The 19,637-nt window shown below is 38.0% G+C and overlaps 1 protein-coding gene across 1 annotated transcript in view; it reads right to left on the minus strand.

Annotated features, from left to right (window-relative positions):
* The window catches only part of ME1 (malic enzyme 1), a 137,699-nt gene that overhangs the window by 12,719 nt on the left and 105,343 nt on the right, over positions 1 to 19,637 (minus strand). The window contains exons 7-10 of the mRNA XM_055136663.1: positions 11,150 to 11,259; positions 8,609 to 8,706; positions 8,026 to 8,139; positions 472 to 577 (exon numbers count right to left, since the gene is read on the minus strand). Of these exons, the coding sequence (XP_054992638.1) occupies positions 472 to 577; positions 8,026 to 8,139; positions 8,609 to 8,706; positions 11,150 to 11,259 (428 nt within the window). The remainder of the gene's footprint in view (positions 1 to 471; positions 578 to 8,025; positions 8,140 to 8,608; positions 8,707 to 11,149; positions 11,260 to 19,637) is intronic.

The following is a 19,637-nucleotide window of genomic DNA, read 5'->3' on the forward strand; positions in this document are numbered from 1 at the left end:
TACTTACATATCGAGCTGGACAATTCCAAGTTGTGCAGATGTCTCCGTGTGCCAAAGGATCAAGGGAGGCATCCATACACTCCGCTCACTGAGTGTCAGTGTGTCCAATGCCTCCCCTGTCCCTACTACCCACCATTAGCATCACAACCCAAAACATCCTCAGATATTGTCACGTGTTTCTTTGGCATTAAAATCACTGCTTGAGAAATCTCCTAGAGCAGTCAAGTCTGGGAAGGTGCTGAATATGCCAGGTTAAGAGGAGCCACATAGTTCAGCACAATTAAGAAAAAAATATAAATCTAGGGGTCTACAAGGTACTGTTGTTTCAGTGACTATGTAATTGTATTAGTGAATTCCAATGGTTAGTATTCCAAAAGTCAAAATTACACTGAAAAAGTCAGTAGCAGGCACAATAACCGGGCCAAAATAAATTGAGGTAACAGTTATGGGAGGCTGGAAGAAAAAGTTTACCTATAAGGGCAGTTGGTTTTAATTCTTTAACAACGTCTTCTAGGTTCTTCATTTCCTTGTGTTCGTGGGCAAATTCCTCTTTCTCATGTGTTAAGGAAGCCCGTCCCTAAGTAAAGCGAAAAATGAAGAAATCATAAGTATGCCAAACATTTTAGCAAAAAAAAAATACTCAGAATATTATATATGATCTGCGTTTAGATTTTTTGCATATTACATGTTAGAGTTATTCTTGAAGTTTCTTCCCCAGTTGTCAGATCATTCATTCTTTTTTGCAATTATGTCCCAGATAATATTCTAGATCAACGGTTTTCAACATTTTACATACCTGCAGGCTGTCACTCACTAGTCTGATGATTAGTGGTTGAAAAAGATTGTTTTAGGCAATGAAAATTTAACAATGAACAAAACTGATTATAGGGGCCAAAACGATAGTACAATAGGTAGGATGCTTGCCTGGCATGTGATCAACCCAGGTTCGACCCTGGGTACCCTCTAAATGGCCCTCCAAGTACTGCCAGGAGCGATGCCTGAGTGCAGAGTCAGGAATAAACTGATTACTTTTGGATGTGCACCTCACCACCCAAATTAAACTGACTTTAATTTAGATGAAGTGATAAATTCAACTGGTGCCAATTCATCACTCTATTACTGTGTCAATGATCTCTGCAATGTAATTTTACAGTTTCTTTCACCAAAAATAGAGTATACTTTCTAACCCTTGTCTTTGGATATGGCCATGTGACTTTCTTTGGTCAATAAAACGTAGACTGAAATTGGAGCATGTTCATTCCAAGATTAGGCCACCGGAGGAAATGAATTTTCACTTGGTCCCTTGTGCCTTTGCCATTGACTCAGAAGACATAACCTAGCTGGCTACTGACCCACAGATGATGAAAACCTTGTGAAGCTGACCTTGACCCAACCTGATGCTTAGAGTCATCCAGCCAATCACTCACCCAGTTACCTAGTGAGCTTTCTCACTGACGAAGATACATGAGAAAAAATTCTGTTGTATGTATGCCACTGACATTGTATTGCCTTTGATAACAGTAACAACTGACTACTGCTGTCAACATAGCAGTTGATTTTAAGTTGAAAAATATAGAAGTTAATTTTAATTTTTATTATTCATCTTTCTACTCGTTTATTTCTATTCATTGTTGTTCTGGCAATAAGAGGTTCTTTTTTCCTGTAATGATTTAATGAAAGGCATACTTTTGAATCCATTTGCTCATATCCACATTACTGTTCAGTAATTTAGCAAAAGAAAATAATTATACATTATTAAAAAGAAGAGTGAAATTCTAACTATGAACACAAATAAGAATTTGGAATCATTTGACATTTATAGTGTAGCACTGTTGTCCCATTATCCATTGATTTGCTCGAGCGGGCACCAGTAACATCTCCATTGTGAGACGTTGTTACTGTTTTCGGCATATCGAATACACCATGGGTACTTTGCCAGACTCTGCCATGATATTTACACTAAATATCTAAATTACTTGTTTATAGAACCACTATAAGTTAAATTTCATAATTATTTTAATGTTCATCATTATTCATTTTCATTCTCACAGCACTGCAATATTTATTTAGGACATTTACTAAATAAAGCTGATGGTTTGAAAAAGCACTTTTTCTAGCAATCATAATTTCAGCTCTCAGCGTTCTGAATACAACATAGTTTTGGCCTGTTACTCTACCCCAGATATGTATATAACCAACTGCAGATATAAAGACAAAAAAAGTAGATTAATGTCTGTATGAGTCCCTATGTGGCAAATATTTCAGAACCCCAAAATGCTTTTAGAATAATTTCTTTTAATCTTGAGGCTACAGGTCCCAACTATGTTTCCTCGGCTCTCTTATAGCTAGGGTTTTGTTTTATTATATCTTTTAATTAAGATGGAATTTCTGGGGGCTGGAGTGAAAGTACAGTGGGTAGGGCATTTGTCTTGCACAGGGCTGACCTGGAGGTTCGATTCCCAGCATCCCATATGGTACCCCGAGAACCACCAGGAGTAATTCCTGAGTGCAAAGCCAGGTATGACCTGTGCATTGCCGGGTATGACCCAAAAAGCAAAAAACAAAAATAGGAATTTCTGTACAATCCAGCAATCCAACATATTTTGCATCTATCACAAGGCCCCTAAAACATTATTTCAAAAAGATATCTGTGCTCCTATATTTACTGCAGTACTAATCACAATGACCAAGCTCTGTGGTGAGAGGGGACAGCCAAACAGATGTCCAGGAGTAGAGGACTAGATAAAGCACTTGAATATAGGGCTAGAGGGAGTATACAGAGGTAAAGCATTTGCCTTGCATGGGAAAAATCCTGGTTAAATCCCCAGCACCACATATGATCACCCAAGAACCATCAGGAATGATCCTTAGAACAGAGCCAGGAGTAAGCAAGTAAGCCCTGAACACAACTGAATGTGAAAGAAAGAGAGAAAATACAGAAAAAGGAAAGGGAAGTGAAAAGAAAAGGGAAAGGGAAAGGGAGAAGGGGGATAGAAAGAGGAGGGAATTGAAGGGGAGGGGACAGAAGGGAAGGGAAAAGAAAAAAGAGGGCATATATGCAAATAGAATACTACTCAGTTTTAAGAAAAGATGAAATCATGCAATTTGTCACTATGTGGATGGAATTAGAGAATATATGTTGTGTGAAATCAGTCAGAAGATAAGAGATAGATACCAATAATCTTATACTGAAGCATAATAAGGGAATAAGAAATGGCCAAAGGTAACTGTCTACATAATAGAATTGATCAAAGAGGAGGGCAGGAAAAGGCAGATGGAAGGGGAACACTGGTGAAGAGAAGTGGACACTCTGGTGGTGGTTATAGGGTTAGAACATTGTACACATGATACTAACATGAACATAACAGTCATGTAAATCATGATGTCTCAATTAAAAAAAAAACCAACTAACTTCCACATACCACCATATAATTTTGACCCACTTCACCCACTTGACCCATCCACCATCCCCTTCTCCTCTTTGAGTTCTCCACGGTCTGGGATTGTTTGGGATTTTTGTTTCTTTCCTTTGTTTAAATTTCATATGTCAATAAACCATATTACTCATGTTCATATGATAGATTTGTTTAGCACAATCACCTCAAGTTTTTCCATGTAGTTGTAAATGGTTAAATTTTGTCTTTTAAAAAAATGTATATATGTGGGGCGGGGCAAAACCAAATAAAAAAATTTAAAAAATGAGTATATGTACATATATTACATATTTATGTGTATACATATGTACACATATATAATTGAATAGTATCATGTAGTATAGACCATATCACATCTTCTTTTCCATTCATCTGTTCCTAGGCAATTAGGTTATATCCGTAACTTGGCCATAGTAAATAATGCTGCAATTGTAACAGAAGGCACAGATTTTTTTCTAATCACTTGTATCACTTGTCATCCTGTTGATCTTTGATTTGCTTGAGTGGGAACCAGTAACATCTCCATTCATCCCTGTCTCGTGCTAGTGTAGTCCAGTCGTATCTGCTCTATCTAGGAACATGAAGAGCCTCAAACCGTTCGTTCAGGGTTTATGTAGTTGATAAATTTCACTTTACTTTATCTTTACTTTGATTACATTCAATATTTCAACAAAAAACTCACTATTATTGTTTGGAGTTTCCCGCCCCAAAGTTGGACCTGCTGGAAAAGAAGCATTCGATAATCTGTTTTCCATTGCTGAGAATGAAGAGATATGAGGTCATGTGGCCACAATAGCGTCCACAACCCTGATTCTTGATCGTCGACGGAGATCGGAACTCCGGATTCCTTCTCTCACTTGAGTGAAATGTGAAATTCCAAGCATAGCTCTTTCGATTCCTCTTTGGGATACCTGAATAGTGTACTCATCCTGTTTTTGTAGGACCCAGGTCTTTGAGGCGTATGTTAGTGCAGGAAGAGGTGGAGTCGAGGGGCTGGAGTGATAGCACAGCGGGTGGGGCGTTTGCCTTACATGCGGCCAACCCGGGTTCGATTCCCAGCATCCCATATGGTCCTCTGAGCACCGCCAGGGGTGATTCCTGAGTGCAGAGCCAGGAGTAACCCCTGTGCATTGCCAGGTGTGACCCAAAAAGAAAAAAAAAAGAGGTGGAGTCGAAAAGATGTGCCTGGGCTGGAAGTTCTTCGTCATCTTCTTAACCACGTCTTCAACGCTCTTGAAGGCGTTCCACGCTGCTCTCTTCCTCCTGCGCAGTTCTGACGCCAAGTCATTCCTCATGTTGAGTTCTTGACCCAGGTACACATAGCTGCTGCATTCAGAGATGTTTGTTCCATTGAGAGCAAATGGAGCATCAGGGACTAGTTTGTTTTTCATGAGCATCATTTTGTTGAGACTCAGCTGCAGTCTGACCTTTCCACACTCATGGTCGAAGTCGGCCAGCATTTGTGCCGCTTGGCTAATGTTTGACGTTATGAGAACGATGTCATCAGCAAAGCAAGGTGGTGTAGTTGTCGACCATCTATCTTCACTCCCATTCCTTCCCATTCCAGTCATTGCATGATGTTCTCGAGGGTGGCACTGAAGAGTTTTGGTGAAATGGTATCACCCTGCCGAACCCCTCTCTTTACGTCAATGATCGCTTCCTTGTAGAATGGTGAGATCCTGGTGGTCTTGCAAAACTTCAATGAGTTTGGTCACAGTGTGGATATGGTAAATAGTGCTGAATCCTTTTTGGAACCCGGCTGGCTCACATGGTTGTCCTTCATCTAGTGTTCTGCCTATTCTATTCAGAATGACTCGAGTGAGCAACTTGCAGATGATGGACAATAGGAAAATTGGGTGATAGTTGCCGTTATCGTGGATGTCTCCCTTCTTGTACAACAGAAAGGTCCTGCTGGTTTTCCATTGGGACAGAACCTTGCATACGGACAGGTAGCAAGTGAAGAGCCGAGCCAGTGTATTGATGAGTACTGGCAACAGATTCTTCAGGTGTTCGGGTCTGACCTTGTCTAGACCAGGTGCTGTACGCACAAAATGGCATGTTGGATTTCAGATTTCTAATAAGGATGCTTATATTTTTCAGAGAAATACACAAAAGGAATAACTAAATCATAGGAGATTTATGTACTCAATATTTTGAAGAATCCCATTTTATACTAGACTTAGCTGATCTTACTTTATTATATTATACTTTCTAACATGTTTTTTCTTTTAATAATATGAAAATATTATAATTAATTTTTGCCTGGGGTTTATTTTGACAGAGAAAGCAGAAACCCAAATGGGACATATGGGATTACTGAAAATACTGTAAGATAAAACCTTTTTAGTAAATTTATTAAAGTTGAGGCAGTTATAAAGCTTATGGCATCAACATACAAAATTATTCCATCCACCACCACCAAAGTGACAAACACCCTCGACCATTGTCCCTATATCTCCTCTGTGATCCTCTTGGCTTCCCGCCTCTCACCCACTACTGGAAACTGAATTTATATTCTAACGCCACGTGTTTGTCCTTTTCTGGTACTGTTAATGAGAGAAAACATATTGAAGATTTTTAAAATCATTAACAGACTAACAATAAAAAGTAAAATGTGCCATTGCTTTTATTTATTTTTAATTGCTTGGCCTCACCAAACAATAAGTAAGATTCCACACATTTTATGGCAAAAGAGCATGGCCCAGAGCATGAAATACAATTAGTAACTCACTGTGAAGGCTTATTGAAAGCATGTGAGTCTGAGAAAAATTCCAGTTCTTGACACCATTATACAACTGACCAACAACATGTCAATAAAAATATATTCAAATATTTTCCTTGTATATTGTTTAAATAAATTTGCATGTGATTTCTATAAAATACCAATTATTCATTTTCATTAAGTTACCAAGCCTCCCACATGAAACAAGAAATTTACAGAATAGAACAAAAGTTTTAGAAATGATTTTACTTGCAACTAAAATAACCATATTTAACCTAGTACAACATGAATGGTACTTCTACTAAAAAAAGCATGCAAATAGGGACTGAAGCAATAGTACAACGGAAAGGGCATTTGCCTTGCATGCGGCCGACTCAGGTTCAATTCCCCAGCATCCCATATGGTTCCCCAAGCACCACCAGGAGTAATTCCTGAGTGCAGAGCCAGGAGTAACTCCTGAGCATCGCTGGGTCTGACCCGAAAAGAAAAAAAAAGCATGCAAATAAGAGGATCTATTTATGCTAAATGCAAAAAAATACAAAATTTTTAAAGGTTGAATAATCTCAAAGCAAGGGAGATGTAATCTCCATTGTGTTAATGCAATGATTCAAAATATTTTCCAGATTGCAGTGTCCCAGGTTCTCCAAAACAGCAAATTTCTTTTAGTGTAATGTATTTTTAATTTTTAATTTGTTTTGTTTTGTTTGGGTGCAGGGGAGGTGATGAGTCACACCAGGTTGTGCTGCCAGGGTTGGCAAGTGCCCTGTCTCCTCCATGGAGGGGCACTGGGGTTTGAACTCAAGGGCCAGAGTCTCCTGGACAAGCACTTTAAGCCACTGAGCCCTGTTCCAGAATTCCTTGAGAAGTAGTCCTTTGTTTTATCATTTGGGGTAACCCAGTAGTACTTGGGTGTTACTCTTGCCTTGGTACTTGGAGGTTACTTCCAGTGGTGCTCTGGGGGCCATGCAGCGCAGGAATTGAACCTTAGGCTCTCACCTGTAAAGCACGATCAGTCCTCTGAACTATCTCCACAGCCTGACAGTTTTTAAGGGTGCAATAGCTAGTGTTTTATCTTTAACAGTATAAGGCTGCAACACTTGAAAACTAAAATAATTCAAGTGGTAAACACATATATTTTGGAAGCTGCCTGCTCATATTTCAGATGAACTCTGTAACAAAACCATGTAACTTTCTTCTTTAAAGTATGGATGTTATTAGATGGTGCAATCATCCATTTTTAACGGCTACCTTTGTATATCTTGGTAAATATACCAATAGTTTCCTGCCCGCATGGAAGAACCTGGCAAACTCCCCATGGTGTATTCATATGCCAAAACCAGTAACAATGCTGGGTCTCACTCCCCTGACCCTGAAAGACCCTTAATGCGACATCCTTGGGAAGGATGAGTAAAGAGAGGCTGCTAAAATCTCAGGCCTAGGACAAATGGAGACATTACTGAGACCATTCAGGAAATTCGACAATCAACAGGATAATGATGATGATGATGATGACCTTTGTGGATATATCTATATCTATATCTATATATATTTTTTGCAAGGTAGGGGTAATTCCAGGCACTGCACAGAAGGTCTAGGGGCTTCATCAGATCTTGAGCCAACCAGGCTGGAGGATCAGTGCCGGGGCCAAGGATGCTGTGCTTCTCGGGATCCCTGCCAGGAATCCCTGAGCCACCCCTAGAGGCAGAACTAGGGGCCTCTAGGGCCATACATGGTGGTGCTTGGTGGGCCTCCCGGGCTGCATCCAATGGTCCTTGAGGACTGAGAGTGTGTTGAGGAGAGCAATCTTTGACAACAGCATTCAGAATGGCATACTAATTTTTATACTGGTTAAAAAGGACAGATTCTTACCTTAACAATTAATCCTTTTGAGTCAACCAACCAAATCTTTTTCAAGGCTTTCTCCTTTGATAACCCTTCCTTTTCCATGGCCATAACAAGTAGGTGCGCAATCCCGAGGGCAGCCTGAGGAAGGCAAAATAAGAACAAAATTAAAAAAAAAAATTATCCCACAAGATAGCTTTTTAAAGAGTTACATCTCACCCTAGTTTTGTCTTTTTTAAAATTTAACTAAGGAAAAACAAAATAGGCTTATTAATCTGAAGTTGTATTCATGAACTATACTGGGAACAAAATATTTTTGTCACATTTTGGTTAAGCTGACAATTATTTCCTCTTCTATACCAAAGCCTCCTGTGAAAAATGAGTCACTGTCACTGTCACTGTCATCCCGTTGCTTATCGATTTGTTCAAGTGGGCACCAGTAACCTCTCTCATTGAGAGACTTATTGTTACTGTTTTTGGCAATATTCAATTTGTCACTATTTAAATAATTTCCATTTTGCAAACAGAACCTCAACTCTCAAATTTGTAAATAAAGTGAGTGCCGTTTTCACGAGTCTAGTAGAACATTAGTATCGTATGAAAGAGATACCTCTCCAGCTCCTTGGAACAGAATAGTTTGATCAGACAGTTTGTTCTTGGTTATCCGGAGAGCTGCAAGGATGCCTGCGACTGCCACAGACGCTGTTCCTGAAAAAGTAATAAATAACCTTGAGTAACCCTCCAAGTCTGGCAAATTCTAATGCTCAAATACTTATTCACATTTTGCAATCATCATACAGCACTGTAACTGGTACAGAAAATAGAGCCTGCAGTTCCCATGACCCCAATTGTGCCTGTGAGATGAGCTCTTGGAGCCATTATTAACAGTATTTTAACACAGCCACGGAACATTATCATTAAAGTCTTTCCCCCAAAGTATTCTATGGCTTAACATGGTGACACAGAGAGCCAAAAGAGGACGGAGTCTGGAATCTCACTGGTTTGTGGGAATGGGTGCTGGGGTCCCACTAGTGGCTCTCCGGCAGTTCAGGGTCCATGAGTGACAATACCTCGCCAATCGAGCTTGCGGTCCAGTGAGAGGCCAGAGGATGCACTGCTGCTAGAGCCATGTAGGTGCTGGGGTGGGTCGGGGGGGAGGAAATGTAGGGAAGGGGCAGGAAGAGCCTCCAGAGGCACCCTGGAAGTGCTGAGGGTTGGGGGGAAGAAAGGGCCTCCCCAACAGATGGGGGCTGCTATCCCCAGTTATTGTGGTGCCCCAGATCAATGCAGGGTCATGCGCTCTGACCCCTGATCTATCTCCCAGATCCCAGGTTTAGAATTCTATCTCTATTATTCAAACTACATGAGCTACAACTTAATATGTATACAAATCCATTCATTTATTTGTACTATGAGTTTAAGGAATACTAAGCACCATTTAATTCTTCTGCTGCAATCAATGACTCATGTCAAATCCATTACAGAGAAATAAAAAAATAAGCCTGTCATAGCAATGCTTTGATATATTTAGGTTTTGTTTGTGTTTTTGGGGGTTTGTTTAAGGTTTTTGGGATTGTTTTTTTTTTCTTTGATGCGGGGAGGGGTGGCCAACACCCGATAGTGTCTGAGGCTTACTCCTGGTTCTATGCTCAAGAGTCAACTCTTGAGCCTGGCAGGCAGGCTAGGGGGACCATCGGTGCTGTTAGGGATTGAACCTGGGTTGTACGCAAACAAGGCAAATGTACTACCCACTGTACTGTCATTATGGCTCTGCTGTGATATATTTGGAGGTTAACATCATGACTTTCCCTTTGATAAATGAATAGTCAGTAATTAAAATCTGATCCTATTGCATTTTTTTGTTTGGATTCCTATCTGTGATGATCACCACTTGATTACAAACATGCTGGAATGAAATTACCGTGAAACTTATTTAGAATAAAAACTGTTGTTTCCCCATTAAACTACCAGTTCTAATTGTATTACTTCAACATATAAACTTATACAGATTACAGAGCAGTTCTTTCTCTTTGAACTTAATTACATAGCTCAACTCTCCATAGCTCAAGACTGAAATAAAACTTTGCAATTTCTTCCAGTACTTTCCATCTATATCTATATTTTACTACTCTAATATACTTAAAATGATTTCTAGATCACTCATATGAGTAGTAAACCCTAACTAATCTATAAACACAAACCTCTATATCTGGTTAAAAACAAGAGAGATTAGAAAAGGACTGATGAGCTACACAATAATGAAGTGTTATATGCTAAGAACCAAAGATGATTTAAGCATTTTTTTCCTTTTCAATGTTTTGGTAGTTGTTTCTATCTTGCAGAATTTGGTAGTCATAAGCAATAACACAACAAATATTATTTGTTAAAGGTCTGTTACATTTTTATTTAGGAACACGATGTGGATTACAAAAACCCAGGGCTGAAGAGAGAGTCAAAAAGAAATGGAGATAAGGACAGAAGCAAAACTTTAGAAGCTGGAAGGCAAACAAGAAAATGACAATTAACTTAGTCAACTCAAGAAAGCTGATAATGGGGCCAGAGCGATAGCACAGTAGAGAGGGTATTTGCTTTCACGCAGCCAACCTGGGTTCAATCCCTGGCATCCATAGGGTCCCCTGAGCACAGCCAGGAGTCATCCTAAGTGCAGACCCAGAAGTAACCCCTGAGTATCGCCAGGTGTGACCCAAAAAGCCAAAAAAACAAAAAGAAAGCTGATAATAACAATATTAAGTAACTATTGCATAGAATATTGTAACTAGGACAAACTTCTACAATATAGCTCACTGTAAATAAAAGAGCTCAGAAATGGTAATGACTGAGCGAAGATTAAAGAGAAAGGACATAAATCTGCAGATTTAAACTATGAATAACATTTTCTCACAGTTCATTTGTTCTCTGGTCATAATCACTGGGGATTTACAGATTTTGGAGTGCTAACTTCAAACTCATGAAGTATATTCAGGAATCATGGGGTGCCTGTCAAAAATTTATGAAATTAAATATTGAGTCATAATGTGTGAAATCAAGTATAATTGATGACCTTGTATATGTTTATTGATTTAAAACATTACAAATTAATATAATTATGAATATAATGCCAGATTATTTTTATCTAATTGCATTTTATTACCTTGAATATCATCATTGAATGTGCAATACTGGTTTTGATACTTGTTCAGCAGACGAAATGCATTTCTATTGGCAAAATCTTCAAACTGAATTAGGCAGTTCATGCCATACCTATGGAATAAAAATAAATTCACATTTCATTAGGATTGATAAAATAAGATTTTAAAAAATTTAATTTGTCTACAGAAAAGACAAAATATTTTATTTTAAAGCTACACTTAAATATGTAATTCAGGAAATACTTATTGCAGTTTACTACAGAAAAAAGCACTCTGAAATAATGAAAAGATGACAAAAATATGGCCCCTACTTTCAAGTAATTTTAAATTTAGTATAAGTTAAAATATTTTTAAGTGGATGAAAAGTGCGTAAGAATTAATTACACAGTGGTACAAAGAGGGCATATAAGTGTTACAATAACAGAATGACACTTCTAGCAAGAGATACAGATTAAGGGGAAAACCGATTGAGTTTTAGTAAACAATTACTATTTAAAATTAGAGATATATTACAGAAGAAACAGCAGTAGCAAAATTATGGTGAAAATCGGGAAATCAAAATATTCAACAAATTAATGAAGTTCTATTTGACTATAAGTGGTACTTGTTAATGCATAGCAAATGTAAATCAAAATTTTATGTTGGAAACACTAAAATCCTAGTCTAAGACTCCAATAATGATCAAGTATAAAAAGCCTTTTGAGTTTTGAAATACACAGGGTATTTATATTTTAATGTTAGCTTACTGGTCTGTTTACTCTGATTGTGATCCTTCATCCACCTACTCATCCACAGCAACACATGCCACAGCTGCCGTCATATAAATTCCATCCACCCAGCTTTACAGATTCACCACTAAATCTCTGAGGAAATGCAAGCCAAGCCACTAAAATTCGAGGGTACACTGGTTCTCCCAACTAAAAACTCTGGGGTACCCTCAGGAAGGGGGACCCTACCCTACCAAAGCCACATCCATACCCCGTAGCTGTTGCTATGTCAATGGCCCAACTCCACTACTTCAAAACTAATCTCTGCAGAGACATCAAACGGACAAAAATTCCAGGCACACTGGTTTTCAGACTGAGAACTCTGGGGTCTTCTTGGAGCGAGGGCGAGCAGCCTACTTCTACCCCGCTGTACTTCCTGAAGCCTCAGAAGCCATGACCACACCCCACAGCCACTGTAAACTCTTTGGCCAAGTTCTATAGATCTTAGAGTCCTGGAGCAGGACACATCCAAATTCCACAGTATAACATCCCAGTAGGAGCACACCAAATTCCATGGGAAAGAAATAAAGAAGCCAACTGAGCTCAAGTAAAACTTAAAAAAAAAATAAAAAGAATAACACAGAAGACTCAACTAGCAAAAAACAGCTTAGTAAACCCTCAGACAAGTACTTAGTAACCCTATGGTAATATGTAATAATTTTCACAAATTTTCTTTCACTGAAGTATTTCTGATAATTTCATTAGCCATTTAGTTGAAACAAGCAATATAAAATTACTTCTTTTGTGCCTGCTAAGGGGGCAGTTCGGGGAGTGGTTGGGAAAACGGGGACAAAGATGGAGGGAGGTCAGTCTGGTGGTAGAATTGGTGTTAAAACACAAAATGCATATAATGCATTATGAACAACTTTGTAAACTACAATGTTTACTTTTTTTCATTTTTAAACTAGAATGTTAAAATTTAAAGTCTCAAAAGCAAATTTTGTGGGAACAACTGATTATCCGGACACAATTACCAGCTGAGAATTATCTAAAAGGTGCAATGGCACCTTTTAATTAGTAATCACAGACCACTTCTCTGGTTTCCAAGAAGGCCTTTAGAAAGACTGCATGAATTTTAGACAGTGCTCTCAAAAAGATTCTTCCCCATGTCTCATGTGTTGGTGGATCTAGCTGATGTGTCATTCATCACATTCAGAAGCAACAGAACCTTGTGGTTTTGGTATGTGAGGAGGAATCAAAGCCTTCTCAGTTCTATTCCCGGATCTACTACTTTCTTGGTCCTGTGGTTTTGGACTTGAAACCATTTCTCTGTGGTTAAAGTGAAATCCCCACAATATGGTTTGCCTTCAGTATTTAAGGACATACTGTGGTCAGGATATAAATTTATAATGTTTTCTAAGTGAAATCTGAGAATAGGCATAGGTAGGCAAGTGATGCACAAGATACCGCATCATTTACAGAAGTTTACTTTAGAATTATCCCTTGGAGAATACTGCATATCAGTTCTATTTTCATGACTTTTCTCTACCTGGTCATTAACTCTGATTTGACTTCTAAATATTTAGAGAGAATCATTCTGAATTCACTTCTTGGCATAATTGCATCATATAATAAAGAAAGCCATGTAAGCGATATTTTGCTCCAGATAGAACTAGCCTTGTTACTATGAAATTATAAGAAGTAAAACACAATGAAGTAAGCCAGTTCAATTCTACAAAACTATGAAAAGAACCTACTATTTTATGATCAAAATATCACATAAAATAGTGGGTATGAGTGGTTTTAAAAGTTATCCCAAATTCCACCATAAAATTAACATGTAAAATTGTACAGTTTTCTCTTGTGCCATGATTAAATCAGACCAAAAAATCCTTATTATAGAGACTAATCTTTATATCTTAGCACTAAGATATAAAACCTCTGTGCTTATATACTTTACAAAGATCATTTCATTTTATTCAGTTAGGAGATCCTGATTTTATCCATTTTACAGATGAAGATATTTGATCTTAGAGAAACTAAGGACCAGAGCTGAGTTCATATAAGTAATAAATAGTCAGGTCCCAACCAAAGAACCCATCCCAAGGACCCTTGGTTCTAACTAATATATAGACTGGCTCCAAAGCAGTTTCAATATTGTGATCAAATCCATGAACTGAACTAAAACATTAACAAATGAAAGAATTTCACTGATAAAATTAAGAAGCTAAAGATAAAAGATACAAAAGCTAATGGTAAAATATTTATGATTTTATTATAAACCTAGCAAGACAAAACTTGCATAAACTCAACACACTATATACTTTTATTATAGAGAATATAAGGAAAGATAGTGATACACCATTAAGGGCACTTTAGTTTTGACAGAAATAATTTATCTTGAATTATTTATTTTTAATAATGTAAATGTTTTATCCTGAGTGTGATCAAAGAATTTAACAGGAAATAGGAAAACAACACAGACCAACCCTTGAAATACTCTCAGTCTCTTGAAAGACAAATTGACACAGGAAAAATAAAAATTACAAGACTGCTTCGGAGACAGCTCAAAGGACTGGAGCATATGCCTTGAATGAGCAATGCCCCAAGTTCAATCCCCTGCATCACATAGAGGTTCGAATTAAAAAAACAAAATGAGGCCAGAGTGGGTAAGGCATTTACCTTGCACTCGACCAACATGGGTTCGATCCCCAGCATCCCATATGGTCCTCCAAGCATCGCCTGGAGTAATTCCTGAGTGCAGAGCCAGGAGTAACCCCTGAGTATCGCTGGGTGTGACCCAAAAAGCAAAAACAACAACAATAACAAAAATCAATGGTACCTATAGAGATTACTATTCGATTTAGTAATCTCTTTCATTTTATTCAGTTAGGAGATCTCCTGATTTTATCCATTTTACAGATGAAGATATTTGATCTTAGAGAAACTAAGGACCTAGGAAAACTAAGAAACTAATTATCTAGGTGAGGCTTAAACTCATCCCTTGGGTAGCTATCAAATAATTAGAAGAGTGGAGCAGAAAATAAAAACCCATAGAAGTCTCAAAGTTTGTACTGGAGGACACTGGGATCAGAAATTCAATACTGAGTTTCAGATTGGCAATAGTTTTAAATGCTAGGATAAATAATTTTAAGTTATTTGAAGATGTCTTTGGTAAGGAGATATTCAAATATAATTTTCCTTATAGGTAATCATTAATTTAAAAGATGTATTTCTTTGTTAATTCATTGCAATATGACTTTAGATTCTACTAACTTACTACTGTATTATTTTGTGTTACTGAGATATTCTTTTCAATTTGTCGCACCATTCACACTACTACATTTTGCTGAAAGTTCTTATTTTATGAAACAAAACAATGTATATTATAAAAATTACTAGTAATACTCTATTATATCACCCCTCCCCATAATACTTCCCTTACCAAGTTCAACTAATTTATTTTATTCTGCAGTCAGCTTAGGTAAGTTCCGAGTCTTTATCAGTGCTGTTGACCTTTCAAAGAGACTTCATTTCCAAAATGATAATTTTAAAAAGTCTCGGAAATGTTACATAACTCATAGCATGTTTTTAAGTAAGAAATAAAAGGGTTTTTGTTTTAGGTTTTAGTTTTGTTCGGGTTTAGTTTTGGTTTGGGGGCCACGCCCAGCAGTGTGCCAGGCTTACTTCAGGCTCTGTGCTCAGGGATCACTCCTGGAGTTTTTAGGTATCAAACATATACAAGCACCTTAACTTCAGTAATATACTCCAGCCCCAAGAATAAATGTTTTTGACATAATGTCTTTATATATTGTCATCAATCTCAATTGTGGATTCCTACAAGAGCATATAACTAAAAATCATAAATCTCCCACATGAAGTTAAGCAATGAATCAAAAGCGATATTGAATCATTTTGAGAATTGTCTCAAAAGAAGGGAGTTTATAAGATTATTAGTTTATGAAAACTCAACTATTTATGAAGCTGCATTTACAACTAAAGTAGCTAGTAAACATATTTAATTAAAAGTAAATTTTAAGGGGGCTGGAGCGATAGCACAGTGGGTAGGGTTGTGCACAGTTGACTCGGGTTCGATTCCCAGCACCCTATATGGTCCCCCAAGCACTGCCAGGAGTAATACCTGAATGCAAAGCCAGGAGTAACCCCTGTACATTGCCGAGTGTGACCCAAAAAACAAAAGTAAGTGGGATAGAGAAGGGATCACTAACTCAAGGATGGTTGGAGGGATCGCTCAGGATAGGATGTGTGTGCTGAAAGTAGATAAAGAACCAAACATGATGGCCTATCAGTATATGTATTGCAAATCATAATGCCCCAAAGTCGAGAGAGAATAAGAAGGGGAAATTGTCTGCCATATATGCAAGGGGTGGTGTAGGGTGGGGGTGGCAGGAGAGACACTGGGGACATTGGTGCTAGAAAATGTACACTGGTAGAGGAATGGGTGTTCGATCACTGTATGACTAAAACTCAATCGTGAAAGCTTTGTAACTGTATCTCACAGTGGTTTAAAAAAATGTGCCTCTTAAAGGCACTAAATTTCAGAATCTTAAAGTACATAATTACTACTGTGGTTCAATTTTCTGATTAGTATCCATGGTTTTTTTATATTTGTCACTAAAACAATTTATGCATTAAAACATTTATGTCATGATATTATGAAGTAAAATCACATGAAATTTTATTATCTGCTATCTTGAGAAAGGAAACTCTTCTTCCTTTCACTTATAAATTTGCATAATGAGCATCTAGCAGGAGTCAAGAATTATTCAAAGGCTGGAGAGGTAGTATTGTAGCCTTGCAAGCTCCTGACCCATGTTCAATCTCTGGCACCACATATGGTCCCCAAAGCTCTGCCAGGTGTGATCCCTGACTTCAGAGCCAGGAATAAATCCCAAACTCAGTTAGGTATGGCCCCCAAATAAAACAAAATAAAAAAGAATTATTCTAGGTACTATTGGCACATTATTACCCTAACAGAGATTAAAAATATTTTGGAAGACACAATAAATTAGGAACTATACTGCCATATAAATAACATAATAGAGGGAATTCTAAGGGGATTTAAAACCTGGAAGATGATTAGGAGCTTGCTAAATTGAGAAGAATCTGAGATGTAGGCTGAGAATTCTCCAGAGCCTAGTGTTAAATAAACCAATGCCATAATCAAGAAACTGAAATAAGACTAATGGGACTGAATCTCAGGGACTGAAGAGAATAAGGCAAGAATTTAAACTTAAAGAGGAAAGCAGAAGCAGAATAGGTCGTCTCTAATCTATATACAGTGTGGGGTTATACTTGATCCTAAGTGCCATATCTTTAGACTAGAGGGTCTCGTGATCAAGTTGCACTTTAGACTAACCATGGTCAGGGTAATGGATGGATTAAAGAACAGGACTAGCTGTAGGACTAGCTGAAACACTACTATAAAAAAAAACCCTTATCTGCATCTGAAAATGAGAGAGATTAGGGAAAAGTATATGTTTCCCAGTCCCGTTGCTCATCGATTTGTTCGATCGGGCACCAGTAACGTCTCTCATTGAGAGACTTATTGTTACTGTTTTTGGCATATCCAATATGCATGGGTAGCTTGCCAGGCTCTGCCGTGCGGGCTCCATATTTTCGGTAGCTTGCTGGGCTCTCTGAGAGGGGCGGAGGAATCGAACAAGTGTTGGCCGAATGAAAGGCGAAAGCACAACCACTGTGCTATCGCTCCAGCCCATAGGGAAAAGTATACAGATTTAATAAATATGTAAGAGAGGCCAAAGAGATAGCTCAGGATTTAAGGTATAAGTCTTACATATGCCAACTCTGGTTCATTCCCTGGCACTATATGGCTACCCAAGCAACACTGGGTACAGCCCTCAATGACCTCAAGTACCATCAGGGCCATCCGGTGATCCCTAGCACCAAACAGCCAGAATAGCACCACATCCTCAAGCCCTCACATTGAACTACAGACTCTGTTGGTTGAGAACCACCAGAAGGGTCTCCCAAGTGCCCTGAGCACTGCTTCAGACCCTCCCCACAAAGAAAAATTTTTATGAGACAATAATATTAGAAGAGAAGTAGATAATGACAAGAGGAAAGATAAACTCTCAGCGTCTATTTTGGGCAACCTGTTCAAAGATAGAACATACGGGAAGTAGGAAACCTCAGAAGAAGCAAGCTTGTCTGGTTCAACATCTTTGGAAAATAATATGGAGATTTCACTAAAACTTAAGACTACAGCTCCCATGTGACCTAGAAATTCCACTTCTTAGCATCTACTACCAAAACACAATAAGTTGAAATAATTTGAAAAGATATATGTACACCTACGTAGCGCTGGGTAAAATAGACAGAATATGGATAAAACAAAAAAATGCCTAACAACAAATAATTGGATAAATAGTAACAAAACATCTGTGGTACATATTTACAGTGGTATTCTATGTAATCATAAAAAGATTAAATCAAGCAGTTCACTGCACCCAGAGTGAAAGGGAGGGTATCATATTAAGTGAATTAAGCAGGAGGAGAATACAAATAGGACAAATACTAAATTTTCTCACTTATCTGTGGTATACAGAATGACAATATGAGAGATAAAACATAAAGTATGATGAAAATAAAGATGTGGAAAAGTATGTGAATACAGACAAGTGACATGTTATTTTTACATGTTAACAGAAGGCCAGATAAGACAATGTGAAGCAATATCTTCTAAAAATAAAATCTAGAAGCAAAGCTATGAGTTCCAAGAGTGAAATGCCGAGGGAAGAACATATGGAAGATGGATGGTCGCATCCTGGCTTCTCTATGTTGAGAGCAGCATGATTAAGGCTAAACCCCTCAGTGTAGCTCTGGCATTAAAGGATGGCTCTGTGGTCCAGCATGCCATTGCATTTTGATCTTCCATTCCCTGTTCACACCACCTCATGCCTAGAATGCCTGCACTTAAAGGATGCCGAAATTTATGAAACGCTCTAATAAACTCCATCTGCAGACTTACCACAGAGAATTTAAAGCCTTCTCAGATGTATGCTCCCATAAATACCTTACTTCCCATCCTCAATCATGTTATTTACTTCTGGAGTTTTAATTATTCAATCTGCCTGTTTTTTGTTCTCAATTCAGCCTACATCAAATCTTTATTCCTAAAAAGCCAATAACTTCCTCAAAACTTTGCAGCTCAAAGTTAAGAAACAGAGAATATTATGCTATTTTGCTGCAGAATATCAGTCACAAAACTTTCAAGCTAGAAAGGTCCTTTCTCTAGAGCTAAGAAAGGCCCATGATGGTTAAATAGCAAGTGAATACAAACAACAACAACAACAACAACAAATAGTAATAACAGAGGGGCTGGAGCAATAGCACAGCGGGTAGGGCGTTTGCCTTGCACGCGGCCGACCCGGGTTTGATTCCCAGCATCCCATATGGTCCCCTGAGCACCACCAGGGATTCCTGAGTGCATGAGCCAGAAGTAATCCCTGTGCATTGCCGGGTGACCCAAAAAGCAAAAAAAAAAAAAGTAATAACAGAAAGGACAAGTATAATGACCACTTGCAGTGCTGGAAGACTAGTATGTATAAATAAGGACCTTATATCTTATTGCAGATTATAATAATATGTAACTTTTTCAGAGAGATTTGTTGGATTTTAAGATCAACATGGAAATAATGCTAAATGCCTATTTTTAAACTCTCATGTTGCAACTGTTCAACTTCTTTCAAAATAGATTCAAAATCAGATTCTTTGCTTCGCAGTATTTCTAAAGACTACA

Source organism: Sorex araneus, chromosome 4 (assembly GCF_027595985.1).
Source record: "Sorex araneus isolate mSorAra2 chromosome 4, mSorAra2.pri, whole genome shotgun sequence".
In the NCBI taxonomy this organism is placed as follows: Eukaryota; Metazoa; Chordata; class Mammalia; order Eulipotyphla; family Soricidae; genus Sorex; species Sorex araneus.